We start from the raw sequence: 14,356 nt of genomic DNA, 5'->3' as shown, positions 1-14,356 counted from the left end.
CAACCTTGCCAAAGAACAGGTGCCCATAAATCTGTGGATTTATTCCTGGACACTATTCTGTTCCATTGGCCTATATGTTTATATTTGTGCTAGTATCATATTGTTATAATTATTGTAGCTTTGAAACATATTTTGAAATCAGAAAGTGTGATAATTCCAGCTTTGTTCATCTTTCTCAAGATTGTTTTAGCTATACAGGGTACTTGGTGGTTCCATATAAATTTTAGAATTGTTTTTTTTTTTAATTTCTGTAAAAAATGCCATGAGATTTTGATAAGGATTACATTGAATCTGTAGATTGCTTTGGGTAGTATGATGGACTAGTGTAACTGACTGCAAAAAGTCTGTTTATTTTGGCACATTAAAAATTTTAATAGATTCTAAAAAGACTTATTATGTTACTCTTTTAACTATATCCAATGAAATTTGAATACCTCTGTGATTTGAAATTCACCTTCTTTCATTTAAAAACACATATATACATTCTTGTTTAAGGATCATAAATTTCATGTAGTTTCTTTTCTTTTTGAATTTGTAGTTCCACTCCACTGCTTCCACAGGATTTTATCCTAATATAATGTTTTTATACTTGAAAGTTTTATATTCATCATTCTATCATACTTCTCCACAACAAATATACATATATGTATAAATTTGTATACATTAAATTAAAAATGTATAAATTTAAATTTGATTTTTCTTTCCCATGTCCATAAGGCATTAAGAGTTAAAAATATATTCATATTTGAGTTATTCTCACAATTGCAACTTTACACAATTAATCAAAACTATATAGTCTTTTAAAAAATGATTAAAATAGGTACACAATAAAATTTTATTTGAAATAAATTTCTTGTTAATACTAGAATGAAGCAGAGGTCAACATGATCTACTTCCCAGACTTTTTTGTTTTTTGTTTAGTTTTAAGCACTGAAAAACCTTGTTCTCTAAATAAATGAAGAAGTATTTTTGGCATTTGTTGAAATGATGTCACTGAACTCCTGCAACTTCTTGTGAGTTGCATGCCACCGTTCACATAATTATCACAAAAATTACTTCAAATAGTCTACCAACTGACAAATCTATTAGGTTTTCCTTCAATTTTAATGAGAGAAAAGAATTGGAAATTGCCCAATTTGCAACAGGAATTTTTGGGAAGTATACCAAAAACAGTACCAAAACATAACAAAAAATTATTAATTATTTTCCTAATTCTATCTCTTAATGGTACGCAGTTTAACCTCATGTATATGAAAAAAAATGTTTGGGAAATATTGAAATATTATTTAATTTCAACATATGTTTCTGATATAATGTTTTTGCCAATTTAAGAAATCATGTGCTTTGACTATATTTTTGTCAAAGTGTGGAGCTACACATCTGGCTAATTTACTTTATGAAAAATGGCAAAATCAATAACATAACTTTAATGACTAAATCATTTTTCACTGTGAAACAAGTCAACCAAATTGAACTTACTTTTTGTCTTAAAAAGTCATCTTAATTTTTCAGTTTAAATAAACTTAACAAAGGATATCCCCATGGCAACCATATCACTTCTGAATGCAGCAGTAGCTGGGTATCAGCTCATATCATTCACTCATCACATTATATCATTTATCCCTTTAAAACAAAACAAGTTCACATCTTAGATCTAATATTTACAATTTTAATAGCAATGTCCTAGGTCACATGAAAATCGGAACCCGGCACGGTCCACGCCATGGCGGGGTCTTGAAAGGAATAGCTTGGGCTGCCCTTTCTGAGCTGGCAAGGCCCCAGAGGGAGAGCTGCTGGCAGGGCCACAGCTACCAGCACTTGCTTTCCTGTAAAGATCTCTGCCTTGGCATAGTGGTGCGGCTTTCACTTTGTCTTTTGATGTTTTGGTCAGCGTGGCAGTTTCCTGAGTTTCCAAGTGATGCAGAAAATGCCACACAAACAGTTGTTGTCATAAAATTAGATTATCCCACATAAGATCTGGGAAGATTGAACTATTCCAAATTGTCCCTTTTGAGTCAATTTATTACACCAATGGATGTTTTAAAAAACACCTTGTGAATAGCCATGAGCAATTGTTTTTACCGAAGAAATTAATAAATAATAGAAATCCCCATCCTCTTCCCACCATCTGGGTAAATGATTATATGGGTTATAAAATGGGAAAAGGAAAAATTTGGTACCCTCCTAGGGGACATCCTAAATATGACTTAAGTTGGCAAACGTCATTTACAGGGGATTACAGTAATGGTAAGAGAATGGTTGGAAATTAATGGAAAAAGATACTATAAAAAGAATTAAGTTTATGAGAAAGAATGTATAGAAACCCTATTACTCATTGGTGTCCTAAGTTAAATAAAAACATCTTAGTAAGATATTGGGACAAAAACATATGATGCACATGTCATTTACAGGGGATTACATTAATGGTAAGAGAATGGTTGGAAATTAATGGAAAAAGATACTATAAAAAGAATTAAGTCTATGAGAAAGAATGTGTAGAAACCCTATTACTCATTGGTGTCCTAAGTTAAATAAAAATATCTTAGTAAGACATTGGGACAAAAACATATGATGCTCAACTTTCCCTCCTAAAAATAAAGATTATAGATGGAATTTAAAATGCACCTGGTTTCATGAGGGATGGTGCTGTGCACTTTGATACTTTACATTGGGCCACACAACTTGCTATATTAAGTACATGCATGATAAAGCTGTTCAAATATCCTTTATTCCTTTTCCAAACGAACAATAGGTTCATGCCTATAGAAATATGAGAATCATTAAATTTTTATTTGATTATAAGTTTAATTGTTAGATTTATAAGTTTTAAATAATTATATTTAAATTATTCTAACAATTATGTTAGAATTTTTTTATAGCATTTAAAAGTTAAAAATATATATAAAGTTTGTTTAACTAATTTATGCTTGCTGGTAGTAATAAGTTTAAGGTTAATATGAGGACAAGAAAAAAAGAAACACAATAGTGAAAAACGTCAAGAACAGTGAGTCACGGACTAATTGACCACACATCAGATATAATCACCAGAAAGAATAGGCTGATGACTGAGTTTTATTTAACCTTGTAGATTATTAATTTTATGAGAATTGATGTAATTTTAAGAAAAGTTTCCGTTTAACTATTGATTTAATAATTTTAAAGGTTTATGTAGTTAAAATGCCCACATTAACCCCCCCGTGTTGTGTAACAAATAAAAATGCTGTTTCCAGTCTAAAGGCTGCTTCAGGTGCTTTAGCTGCTTTGGCTGCTACAGCGCTGACAGCCTGCAGGCTGAGAATGTGCTTCAGAGGAACCGAGGTCTCTGCCTGTGTTTTTTATTTTCGCTGCCTTTCCATCCCTCTTTCAAAGACCCCCAACTCGACTGGAGCTAGTGTCTGGCAGGAACCCACATCTTTAGCAGTCAAATCTTTGTGAATGAGTGTTTCCCGATTAAAGGAAAGGTTAAAGAGCAAGGTACACAATAAGGCCACTGTCATGCATACAGCACATACGTCAGCAATATCCTAAGATATATCCATACAATATTTCCAACACAACCTCAAATCAACTTGGATAAAGGGATTCAAAGTTTGGAAAATTTCTTCACCAATGGTATTCTTCATCATGTCTTAGCAAGCCAAGTGACAAACATAAATTTTTAACTGGGAATAATTGAAAACATCTATGACTTTGTTGATCTGAAGGCACATATTTTATGTGCAAAATTTCTTTTACTATGATCTGTTCAACAATGATTTTCATCATTTCATACATTGTACAAAGCACAGAGTTTCCTAATAGGGAATAGATATAACTGAAGGATGAACTTGACTACTCACCTATATTTAGGTACAAGCCATGTAACAAGTATCAGACCTTTTCTAATATCTTCTATAATTTCCCTGCTTATTTATACACAGTTTCTAAGCCAACTTTAATGGCTGCAGGAAATAGGAAGCTTATTTACATTTTTTACCAATATACTCCACTAGTCCTGTAAAAAAATTAATAGTCAACCTGCCATGAATTTAGAAGTATATTGGAAGTAAATGAAATAAAGTGTGAAAAACGAAAACGAGCAACTTTGGTTGGAGAGGTTCATATTAAATTTAGAAATATTGATTCTCTGGATGTGGCTAGAGAAAAGAGAGATGAAGAGGTTTTTTAAATCAATGAATTATTTGGAATTTTAACATATATTTGAACATTTGTAGTTACTTCAGTTATTACAATAAATGTTTTCCCTTAAAGTATCATTTATGTACATTTGTTTGTAAAACACACTCCCTTTTCATTATGTTGGTTACAGGAAGTGAAGTATAGTGTATGCATAATGAATGTGAAGCACATGCATCTCCACTTCCCTCACTCATGGCAGACATAGCTAATCAATCACGGAATTCTTTCCACTGAACAAGTCTGAATTTGTGGACTTCAGGAATTCATGTACTATCAGCAGGTGCCAGCACTCAGTTTGAAGGCTATTTCCCATTCTTGGTACAAGAGCATGTGCATTGTCCCTACTTATTAGCTAATACATCTTAGGAAAGGCTTCTAACCTGATCTGCTGCCCTCACAGGACTGTTACACAGTCCAAAGATTTAATTTATGGGAACATATTTAGGAATCTGTGCAGTTCCAATCACATATTGTTGGAAGAAATCTGATTAAGTCCTTTGTGATGTGAATGACACCATCCCTCTTATTGATCTCTTCCCTCACTCACCCCACACACATTTATTTTATCTATTTTGTAAATGTGGATTTTTAAAATTTTTGGTTTTATTAAAACTGTGCAACCTTGTATTCCTTTCGAATGCGATATTTGATACTAACTAGAAGAAAATGTTGCTGGAGGAGGAGAAAGCTCGAATCTCACACCTGGCTTATCACTTTGGTGTTCTGGCAGTTCTTTCTGCTCGGCTGGAGGCAGTGTGATTAATAGCCCCTCTTCCCAATTATATGGATATTACACTTGTCTTCTTTTGGCTGTAGATGGGAGATAGCTTATGCATGTGTGATGCAAATGTGTGGTTTGTGAATGCTAATTTCAAAATCAGCCAGGAGTTGATTGGCAGAAAACCGAACAACGGGGTGACAGGCATGCTAAGGGTCAGGAATCTGTGAAAGAAAGGCTGAGTGAAGGTGCAGAAAAAGAGCTGGAGAGATTTGGAGTTAATCAAGAGCAGTAGCTGGAAGAGCAGCAGTTTATGAAAGCAGATCTAAGTCAGATAGCCTGGAAGAGAGGGCAGTTTCAAAGACCGATGAAAACAATGAGAATGAGAGAGTTTAGCTGACTTTACAAAAAGCAGAATGGAACTAAGAAGCCAAGATTATGCCACAAGCTGCACAAACTGCATTCTCTGTCTATCACCGCCCCTAAATGAGCTTCTTTGCACCTGGTTTGTAACGGGAGGAATCTCGTTCCATTTTTGACTGTGACATCCTCAAGGTCAGGAAACCTGCCATCTCTGTTTTTCTAGATGCCAGCAAGGGACAAGCACTCAGGAAGTGTTCACTAGACCGGACTGAACTAAACATTCCATTATCAGGGGGATGATTTGTGTAACACAAAAGAAGAGGAGAAAAGATTTGAGACACTATTTCATCATTTAATCATCACAGCAGACATGTGCAGAATGACCGAGGGAAAATTTATTTGGAGGGCTTCTAATAACCAGGCAGAGCAAATTGTTTTCGATAAGCCCTTTTTGGTTTACATTATAAAAATCTAGCTGAGATTTGCTGTTTTCTGTACAGCATACACTTTCAGCCCAAGGCTGGCTAGACAATAGCAAATGCAAAGGCAGAAAGTGGGTTGAAACTTCTCCAAGTAATGGCTTAGGTACACAGTTGTTGAATACCTCTCAGGTGTCCCATAGTCAGCACTGCAAAAGAAGAATTCCCCTTGGAAGGAAGATCAGGTGGAAAAGAGAGAGGTAAAGATGTCACTTCCTGAGACAGTTTGCACAGTTCTCCACTCCACTGGGGGCAATGTAGACAGGAGAAGTGAAAGCCAGTAGCCTGAAATATTGGTCACATCTGCTCTTAGGGACACACCATCTATCTTCTTTGCACTCTAGCCACCTTGCCTTTAAAGATAGTTTTTACTTATGTAAGAATATTTTTTCTTTGGGTAGCTTGTCAACCTCAACATATGCTTTTATGCCTGAATGTATTTTTCAGCAAATATCCTGGTGCTGAAATTTTAAATGGGCTTTAATAAATCTGCAAATATAGTTTACACACGTACACTCACTAAAATAATTCTCTAAAATAGTCATATATAACTAACCACACACATACACTATATCTTTACATCATTCTCAAAATAAAGGTGGAGGTTTTCCAAAATGTTGTGGGTACAGTAGAAAAAAAAAAACAGGAGTTCTAAAAAAGAAATATTTTGCTTAAAACCTTTTTTTTTTTTTTTTTTTTCTTTTTCCATCGTCCGGCAACGGATCGCAACCCTCAGTGTTGCCCCCGTACCGGACCGCCGCGCCTCGCTCAGCCAGTGAGCGGGAACTGGTCTGTATGTGGGATCCGAACCCTCGAGCGGGAGCGCCGCCGCGCTTCCCAAGCGGCGCACTATCCAGTGCGCCACTGGGCCGGCCCCTTGCTTAAAACCTTTAACACATACATATGAAGACATTTTATCTGTCCCCAAATACCAGAAATATTTCAATTTTCCCATGTGAGAATGAATACTTGATTTAACTGGATTAAAATAATGAAATAAGTACTTCCATCCCATCAACTCTAACATCTTTATTTCAAAATAACCAAAATGTGTTCATTTTTAGAGTTTAAAACTATTCAGGAAGATTTTGTTTATTTGAAGTAGCCTCTCAGGCTGGACATATTCAAGGGAGATTACTCAGTGCTTTGGCCAAGAACGTAATTCAAATGTTCTGGAAATCATTTATGCTGATGTTCAAACATTTGCAGTTCTCCCTCCTTCTGGGCCATTTGTGATTGGATGGGACGGTGTGACAGTTCTGGACAATGGACTGTGAACAACGAGCTTTTCCACAGTTAGGGCAAAAAGGAGGAGCATTTATGTGCCAATGTGGATCCTCTACACAATGACTGAGATGGTGGCTCTCCACTAGCTTTGTTTCCTTAGTGACAGTGATTAGCGGAGCCTCCTGCTAGCACACAAGAATAACCTTTTATGGTGTTTAGTTACAGAGATATGAGAAGTGTTTTCTAACAAACATGGCATACTTAGCCTATCATAATATATATATCCCATTAGAAATCTAATAACTATTTATTAGTTATATAATCTAATACACAAACACACACACACACAGTTATATATTTTTAATTCCAGAAGAGTTTTATGTGAACTAATTGGAACCATTCTACCCAAAACCTATTATTTCTTGTTATTTAAGAATTATGAGTCAATATCACCCCCAGAGTAATTAACGGAAGAAAGAAGTAAAAAGCAGATTCTATTTGCATTATTTGCCGCTAACAATTTAAACACTACGCACATCAATTACGATTGCAGATCTACATGGAATCTAAGAAAAATACACGTAGTTCTGCACATGTAGGGTGAATAAATGAATAAATGGATTCATGTATAATAAAGTTGCCTTAACTTTAAAAATTCCACAATATTATGCTGTTAGTCTTAGTAAAAGGTCTTTATGATAAAAGGATGCTTTTGTTTATCACAGTAAGACAATGCAAAATACTATATTTTGGGCTTGCCAGTTAGCTCACTTGGTTAGAGTGTGGTATTGTTACACCAAGGTCAAAGGTTATGATTCCCTTACCAGCCAGCTGCCAAAAACAAACAAACCAACCAACCCCAAACCCCTATATTTTATATAACATAAGCATAGGTTATACAGATACGTTATCTATACGTCCTACTGCCTCCTGGTAGAAAGAGGGTTCTTTATTGGCACAGTACTGTGAAAAACGGGCATGAAAGTCTAGAAGTAGAATCGATAGAAAAGCTGAAGTGCTCTGGAAAAAAGGGATGGGGGATAAAAGGTGGTTGAAAGTACCTGGAGGAAGGAAGAAGGAATTAGTGCAAATGGAGAAGAAAATCCCCATGCTGGTAGCACAGCTGAAAGAAACACTGGGAGAAATATCTATTGAAATCTTATAAATCTGGATACTGTAGGATGTTAATTGTGAAAACCCTCTGATCTTTCCTCCAGAATTTTTGGAAAAGTCTACCAAAAGCCAAATAATCATTTCTTGACTGGTTGGATTTTTTAATGTAAAAACTGATTATGCCAAAGGCTATTTACTGATTGCTGACAAAAATCAGCACAGTCCATCAGGGAATGGCTTGGTTTAACCTGACAAGTTCATATGAAATGTGGCTTTAATAAAGAGAAAGCAAAAAAGCCACACTTTACCCGCAGATTTCATTGGTGTGCACTGAGTTTGCTCAGAGATAAACAATTCCAGAAGCACTAGAAGAGTGGTTGGCTGTCAACACTTACTGCGAGGACAATCTGGAGGGAACTATGAGCCACTTCTATGTACTGGTACTCCAGAAAACACCCTGAGACTGTGATGTAGCGATGGTCTTCTGGGGCCCAGTCTGGGGCGGGTGTCACTGACGTCACCATACATCCTGGTCCATTCTCCATCCACCAAGATCGGTGCATTGAAATGTTAAAAGTCAGGATAAGGTCTGTTTCCTGCAAGAAGGCAATTTATAAGGATAAGAATTACTTTATAAATGTTAGTCAGCTTATTTGGGACTGATTTGCTTTGAATTTACCATTTGGAAATGCGGGTTTTTTTTCCCCCCTTTCCAAACTGTATTTTACAGACAGCAAGGAAGCATCTAAAGTAGTTATGTGTCTATGGATTCCACTTACGAAAGTTTGCCTGATTACAATAATATAGATAAAATTATTTTATTAGAAAAATTACTATTGATTTACAGTAATTTTAACACTGAAGAGTCATTACCTTTTAGGGCTTGTAAATATTACAAAGGTAGTAATTTAAGCTGTTTTATCAGGTGAAGTTCATCCTATTATAGATCTGCTGTACTTTTCCTCTCCCTCAGAATATTTACTTTTGGCACATTTTACGTTCTAAAATTGTAGCTCATTTAGGCAACATTTAACATAATGTGACTAATGCTAGAATTTATAAGATCTTTACTTAATAAAACATTACTGTTTTTTCTCCTTCCTCTTATTTCAGCAAATCAGTGTCTCTTCAATCTTGTTAATTTCTACTGTGAAATTAGTCATAATGTTTCTTAGGAAATATCATTAGCAAGTTTCTACAGGGTGGAGATAAGAAGTCAACAACTAGAAAATTTCACCATGTTAAGTGATGCACAGCTATAAATGGAATAAAAGGTAGAGTTTCTGCCCCAAGAGCACTTGCAATCACATACACTAATGTGGATCTATCAATAGCATATGGGCAAATATTGTCTTCCAGGAAGAGGATGGCTAAAGAGAATGCGTCAAACACATTCTATTATTCAGGAAGTCATGACGGAAGATAAATTCTAAGAAAGGGGGTCAGTGGTGGGAAATGAAACTATTTCAGTGATAGTTGAGGCCACAGATAACAGGGACCAACTAGTCTTATTCTAAAGAGAGGTGCTAGATTGACTAGGCAGACCTTATAGAGGATGTCTTAAGTCAAGTTTTGTGACCTTGAGCCACACACTCACATTAAACATATGAAAGGTTTGAGTTGAAATGGCCAGGGGATTTGGAGATTGGATGGAAGGAGTGTTCCTTTGGAGAAAGCTGTGCTATGAATGTCATCATCTCCAAGGTGGTGGTTGAATAGGGCAGGGGTGGTGGTGTGATTTCTCTTCTTCTCAAGCCTATTGAGGAAGGCTTCAAAGTACCCCTTGGGAGACACAGCATCTAGTGCCTGACTCAGGACTGATAAATCTCAAAATAAAGCCTGAGACTACAGCTACCTAATTTGTGGCCAAATGGAAAGTAGGCAGTATTTGGAAGGAAAGTGCATTGCTACATGTGATGGGTCTAAGGTAATGATCCTTGAGAGCAGATGTGGGATCATCATGAGAGAGCACTCGTAGGCTTTCTCAGTGCTTTCCAAGAACACCAGCTAGTGGGGTGATAATGGCTGAATCTGTACTGCCACATATTCCCAGGTTCTCAGGGAAGAAGTATAATAGAATCAGTAGGGAAGATGCACCAACCAAATCATGTACTCACAAGTGAGATATTTAATGCAAGTCAAGGTCTCTGAAAAACCCAGAAAAATGTCTTTAGAAAGAGTTAGTTTCATCACCCACCAAACTCTGGTGGGTACCTACATATGTAAGAGATTTTCTGCTCCCTTATATTTTCTCCCTTTTTGAACTCCAAACATAAAGGCGTCTGAAAGCTCATATAATAATTGTGAGATAGAGAGGGAGTAAGTTAGTAAAACAGAAGACATCAAGTATGGAACATGCAACTTTTTTCAATGGAAGGGAGAAGTTTAGTTTTGAATAAAATTTGGAGTTTTAAAAAAATGCCAAAGAGACATTAACATCTGGACAGAGAATGTTTTGGGAACTACAGTGACTTTGGATAACTTTTTATCATCTGTGAATAAGAAGAAAATAGGAGGCTTTCCATGTATTTTCTCCAGTGGCAGCAGAAGAGCGAAGTCCACAGGTAGGCTTGCAGGGACTATCACTGCAAAGGAGTAATGTTTTCTATTTCTTTCACAGAATCTCCATCATTTAATGTTTGGTTACCCAAGCAAATTGGATAAGTCACTGGGGTCTATGAGGAAAAAGAAAAAGACAACCAACAAGAGACTAGGTTGTGAGCACAGCCAGGCTTGGACAGTCTTGCAAGAACATAGTCTGGTTCCCGAATAGCTGGTGGTAGCTCACGCATCCAGCTCAAGGTCTTAGTAAACCTCCCCTCTCACAGGCAGTCATGACTAGCCATGAGATTCCATTTAAAAAATGGTAAGGAAGATTTTCTAAGACTGAGAACTTGGTTATTATATTATTGCTCTTCATCTGTTAAAACAAGATTTGTTTTTCATATATATAAAACTAGGACAAATCAGTAACAATTACACAGTAGTTTATTGGGGTGATTATTATCTCACACAGGGATCAGAGCCCAAAGCACTGCAGTGAGGTTGTTGGCTTTAAGACATAGCAATGGTTCAGATAGGTCATTGTCCTGTAGTGTCCAGGACTGTCATGGATTTTGCAATGGAAATCCCTTGTCCTTGGAAACCCTTTAGTCTGGCACACCAGGACAGTTGATCACTACAGCTGCAGAGGTAACTTTGGAAAAGCATTGATATGGGCAAAGTTTGCTGCCCATTAGAGCTGTGAGAATCAGAAGTGTTTATTTGCCAATTACTACTCCCCCAAAAAGAGGCTTGTCATGATAAAGCACACATACACTATTAAAACAGGGCAAAGAATAAGGGACAAAAAATGTAGATGGCCGCTAGTGATCCAGGAAACAATACATGAGGAAGTGCCTCATTTGGACGCTTAGTTCAACAAGATGATCTTTTCTTTCCCAATACTAATTTCTTAAGAGGAATAAACAATTTCAAAATTTTTATATAAAATTTTACCGCATATTGAATGGTATGTTTGGTTTTTTCTCTTAGACTTCAAGGATGTTAAGGAGTTGTGCTAGATTTAACAGAGAACTGAACCATCTTCAGTTCTTCTTTCTAATTTAGTGTTTGTGATAGTTTACTAGGGCTGCCATAACAAAGTACTACAAATTGGGTGGCTTAACAGAGATTTATCATCTCACAGTTCTGAAGGCTAAAAGTCTGAGATCAAAGTACAAGTAAGGTTGGTTCCTTCTGAGGGCTGTGATGAAGAATTTGCCCCATGCCTTGATGGTGTGCTGGCAATATTTGGCATTCCTTGGCTTGCAGAAGTAAGATCATCACCCTGATCTCTGCCTTCATTTCACATGGCATTCTCCTGGTGTGCCAGTCTGTGCCCAAATTTCCCCTTTTTGTAAGGTCACCAGTCATGTTGGCCTAGAGCCCACTCTAATGACCTCATAAATTAATATCAGAAGTGACCGTATTTCCAAATAAAGTAACATTCTGAGGTACTGGGGGTTAGGACTTCAACACATGAATGTGGGTGGGATGGGCACAGTTCAACCTATAGCACTGAACTTTAATTTCTAAAGATCACTTGAGCCATATTGTCTAGATGACCAGTCCTACATTTTATTACTTCATATATTTATTTCTTTGTTTTCTATATTACTCATTATCTAGAATATTTGTTTTTAAAATTATAATTACTATAAAGCTAATAATAAAAAATAGTACTCTCTGCCCAGGTTTTTCCATATCCTAATATCCTGAAGAAAGGCAAACACTTTATTTTCAGAATTGTTTCTTTAAATATTTACTTTCATTTTGTAAATATTATGCTCATATTGACATTATTTATTTATCATTTAATTACTATCTATAAACAAAAAAAACTACATGGGATTATATCAAACTAAAAAGCTTCTACACAGCAAAGGTAGAAACAATCAACAGAGTGAAAAGATAATTTACAGACTGCCAGAAAAGATTTGCAAATTATACATCTGACAAGGGATTAATACCTAGAGTATACAAGGAACTCAAACATCTTAATAGTAAAAAAAAAAAAAAAAAATTCATCCAATTAAAAAATGTGCAAAGGAGCTGAGTAGGCATTTCTCAAGGGAAAACATACACATGGCCAACAGGTACATGAAAAAATGTTCAACATCACTAATCATGAGGGAAATGCCAATTAAAACCACATTGAGGTGATATCTAATGCCAATTAGAGTGGCTATTACCAAGGAGACAGAGAATGACAAATGCTGGTGAGGATGCAGAGAAAGGGGAACCCTTCTGCACTGGTGGTGGGACTGTAAATTAGTACAGCCTTTATGGAAAACAGTATGGAGGTTTCTCAAACATCTACAGTGAGAACTACTGTACAATCCAGAAATCACACTGCTGTGTGTATTCTCAAAAGAATGGAAATCATCATGTTGAAAGGATACCTGCACTCCCATGTTTACTGCAGTTCTATTTACAATAGCCAAGATATGTAACCAACCAAAATGCCCATCAATGGATGACTAGATAAGGAAAATGTGGTATATATACACCATGGAATATTACTCCACCATAAACAAGAATAAAATTCTGCCATTTGTAATGACATGGATGAGCTTGGAAAAAATTATGTTAAGTGAAGTAAGCTAGAAAGAGAAATACCACATGCCCTCATTCATAAGTGGGAAGAAAGAAAGAAAAAAACGAAAAAAGGAAAAAAGGAAGAAAGAAAGAAAGAAAGAAAGAAAGAAAGAAAGAAAGAAAGAAAGAAAGAAAAACAAAGAAAAACAAAGAAAAAGAAAGATAGAGTGAGTCACAATAACGTTGAACTTTCAGAAAAAGAGAACAGAATTGTTGTTACTAGAGGGGGGAAGGGGAAGGTGGGGGAGGGGCTAGGGAGAAATTGATTAATGGACACAAAGAATGATTATCCTGATTTGATCATTATGTGTTGCACACACATACTGATAGTCAACTCTGTACCCCACAAATATGCATAATCAGTTGTTTCAATTAAAAAATGAATAAATAAAATAAAAATACATAAATAAATATTATCTTTTGATTGCTACTATGGAAGGTGTGAATTAGCATTCTTAGACCGCATACTTCACCTTGTATTTACCACCATTCTGTATAATTTTCTCTAAAATTTGGTTATGTCAATAATATAGAATTTATGATTATATAAATATTTTTATGGCTGAGCCAAATAGTGAATTATGACAGCAATTTTTTTCTTGTATAACTTTTTGTTATCCCTGGAGTTAATAATCCCTTCACATTTAAAAAATGTAGACTTTATTTTGCAGAGTAGTTTTAGGTTCACAAGAAAACTGAGTGGAAGTTACAGTAATTTCTCTATACACTCCTTGTTCCATCCCCACAGTCTTCCCCATTATCGACATGCTCCACAAGAGTAGTACAATAGTTACAATCGAACGTACATTGACATATCATTATCACCCAAAGTCCATAGTTTACATTAGGATTCACTCTTGGTGTATTACATTCCATGGGTTTGGACAAAGGTGTAATGACATGTATCCACCATTATACTACCATAAATCATATTTTCACTGCCCTAAAAATTCTCTATGTTCTGCCTACTCATCTCTCCTTCCCCCATAACACCTGGCAACTACTGATTCTTTTACTCTCTCTATAGTTTTGGCTTTTCCGGAATACCACATAGCTGACATCGTATGGATATTTGTCTTTTTCTATTGACTTCTTTCACTTAGTAACATGCATTTAAGGTTTGTGTATGTCTTTCATA

The 14,356-nt window shown here is 35.9% G+C and overlaps 1 protein-coding gene across 4 annotated transcripts in view; it reads right to left on the bottom strand.

Annotated features, from left to right (window-relative positions):
- NKAIN2 (Na+/K+ transporting ATPase interacting 2) overlaps positions 1 to 14,356 on the bottom strand; it is a 546,946-nt gene that overhangs the window by 167,852 nt on the left and 364,738 nt on the right. For all 4 annotated transcript variants that reach the window (XR_550452.1, XM_008572446.1, XM_008572438.1 and 1 more), the window contains one exon: positions 8,475 to 8,675. Coding sequence is in view for 3 of the 4 variants with exons in the window: in XM_008572438.1 (XP_008570660.1) it covers positions 8,475 to 8,675 (201 nt within the window). In the remaining variant the exon portion in view is untranslated. The remainder of the gene's footprint in view (positions 1 to 8,474; positions 8,676 to 14,356) is intronic.

The sequence above is a fragment of the Galeopterus variegatus genome, unplaced genomic scaffold, assembly GCF_000696425.1.
Source record: "Galeopterus variegatus unplaced genomic scaffold, G_variegatus-3.0.2 Scaffold47, whole genome shotgun sequence".
Classification (NCBI taxonomy): Eukaryota; Metazoa; Chordata; class Mammalia; order Dermoptera; family Cynocephalidae; genus Galeopterus; species Galeopterus variegatus.
The sequence above is the reverse complement of the archived record's forward strand: the minus strand, read 5'-3'. Positions and strand labels throughout refer to the sequence as shown.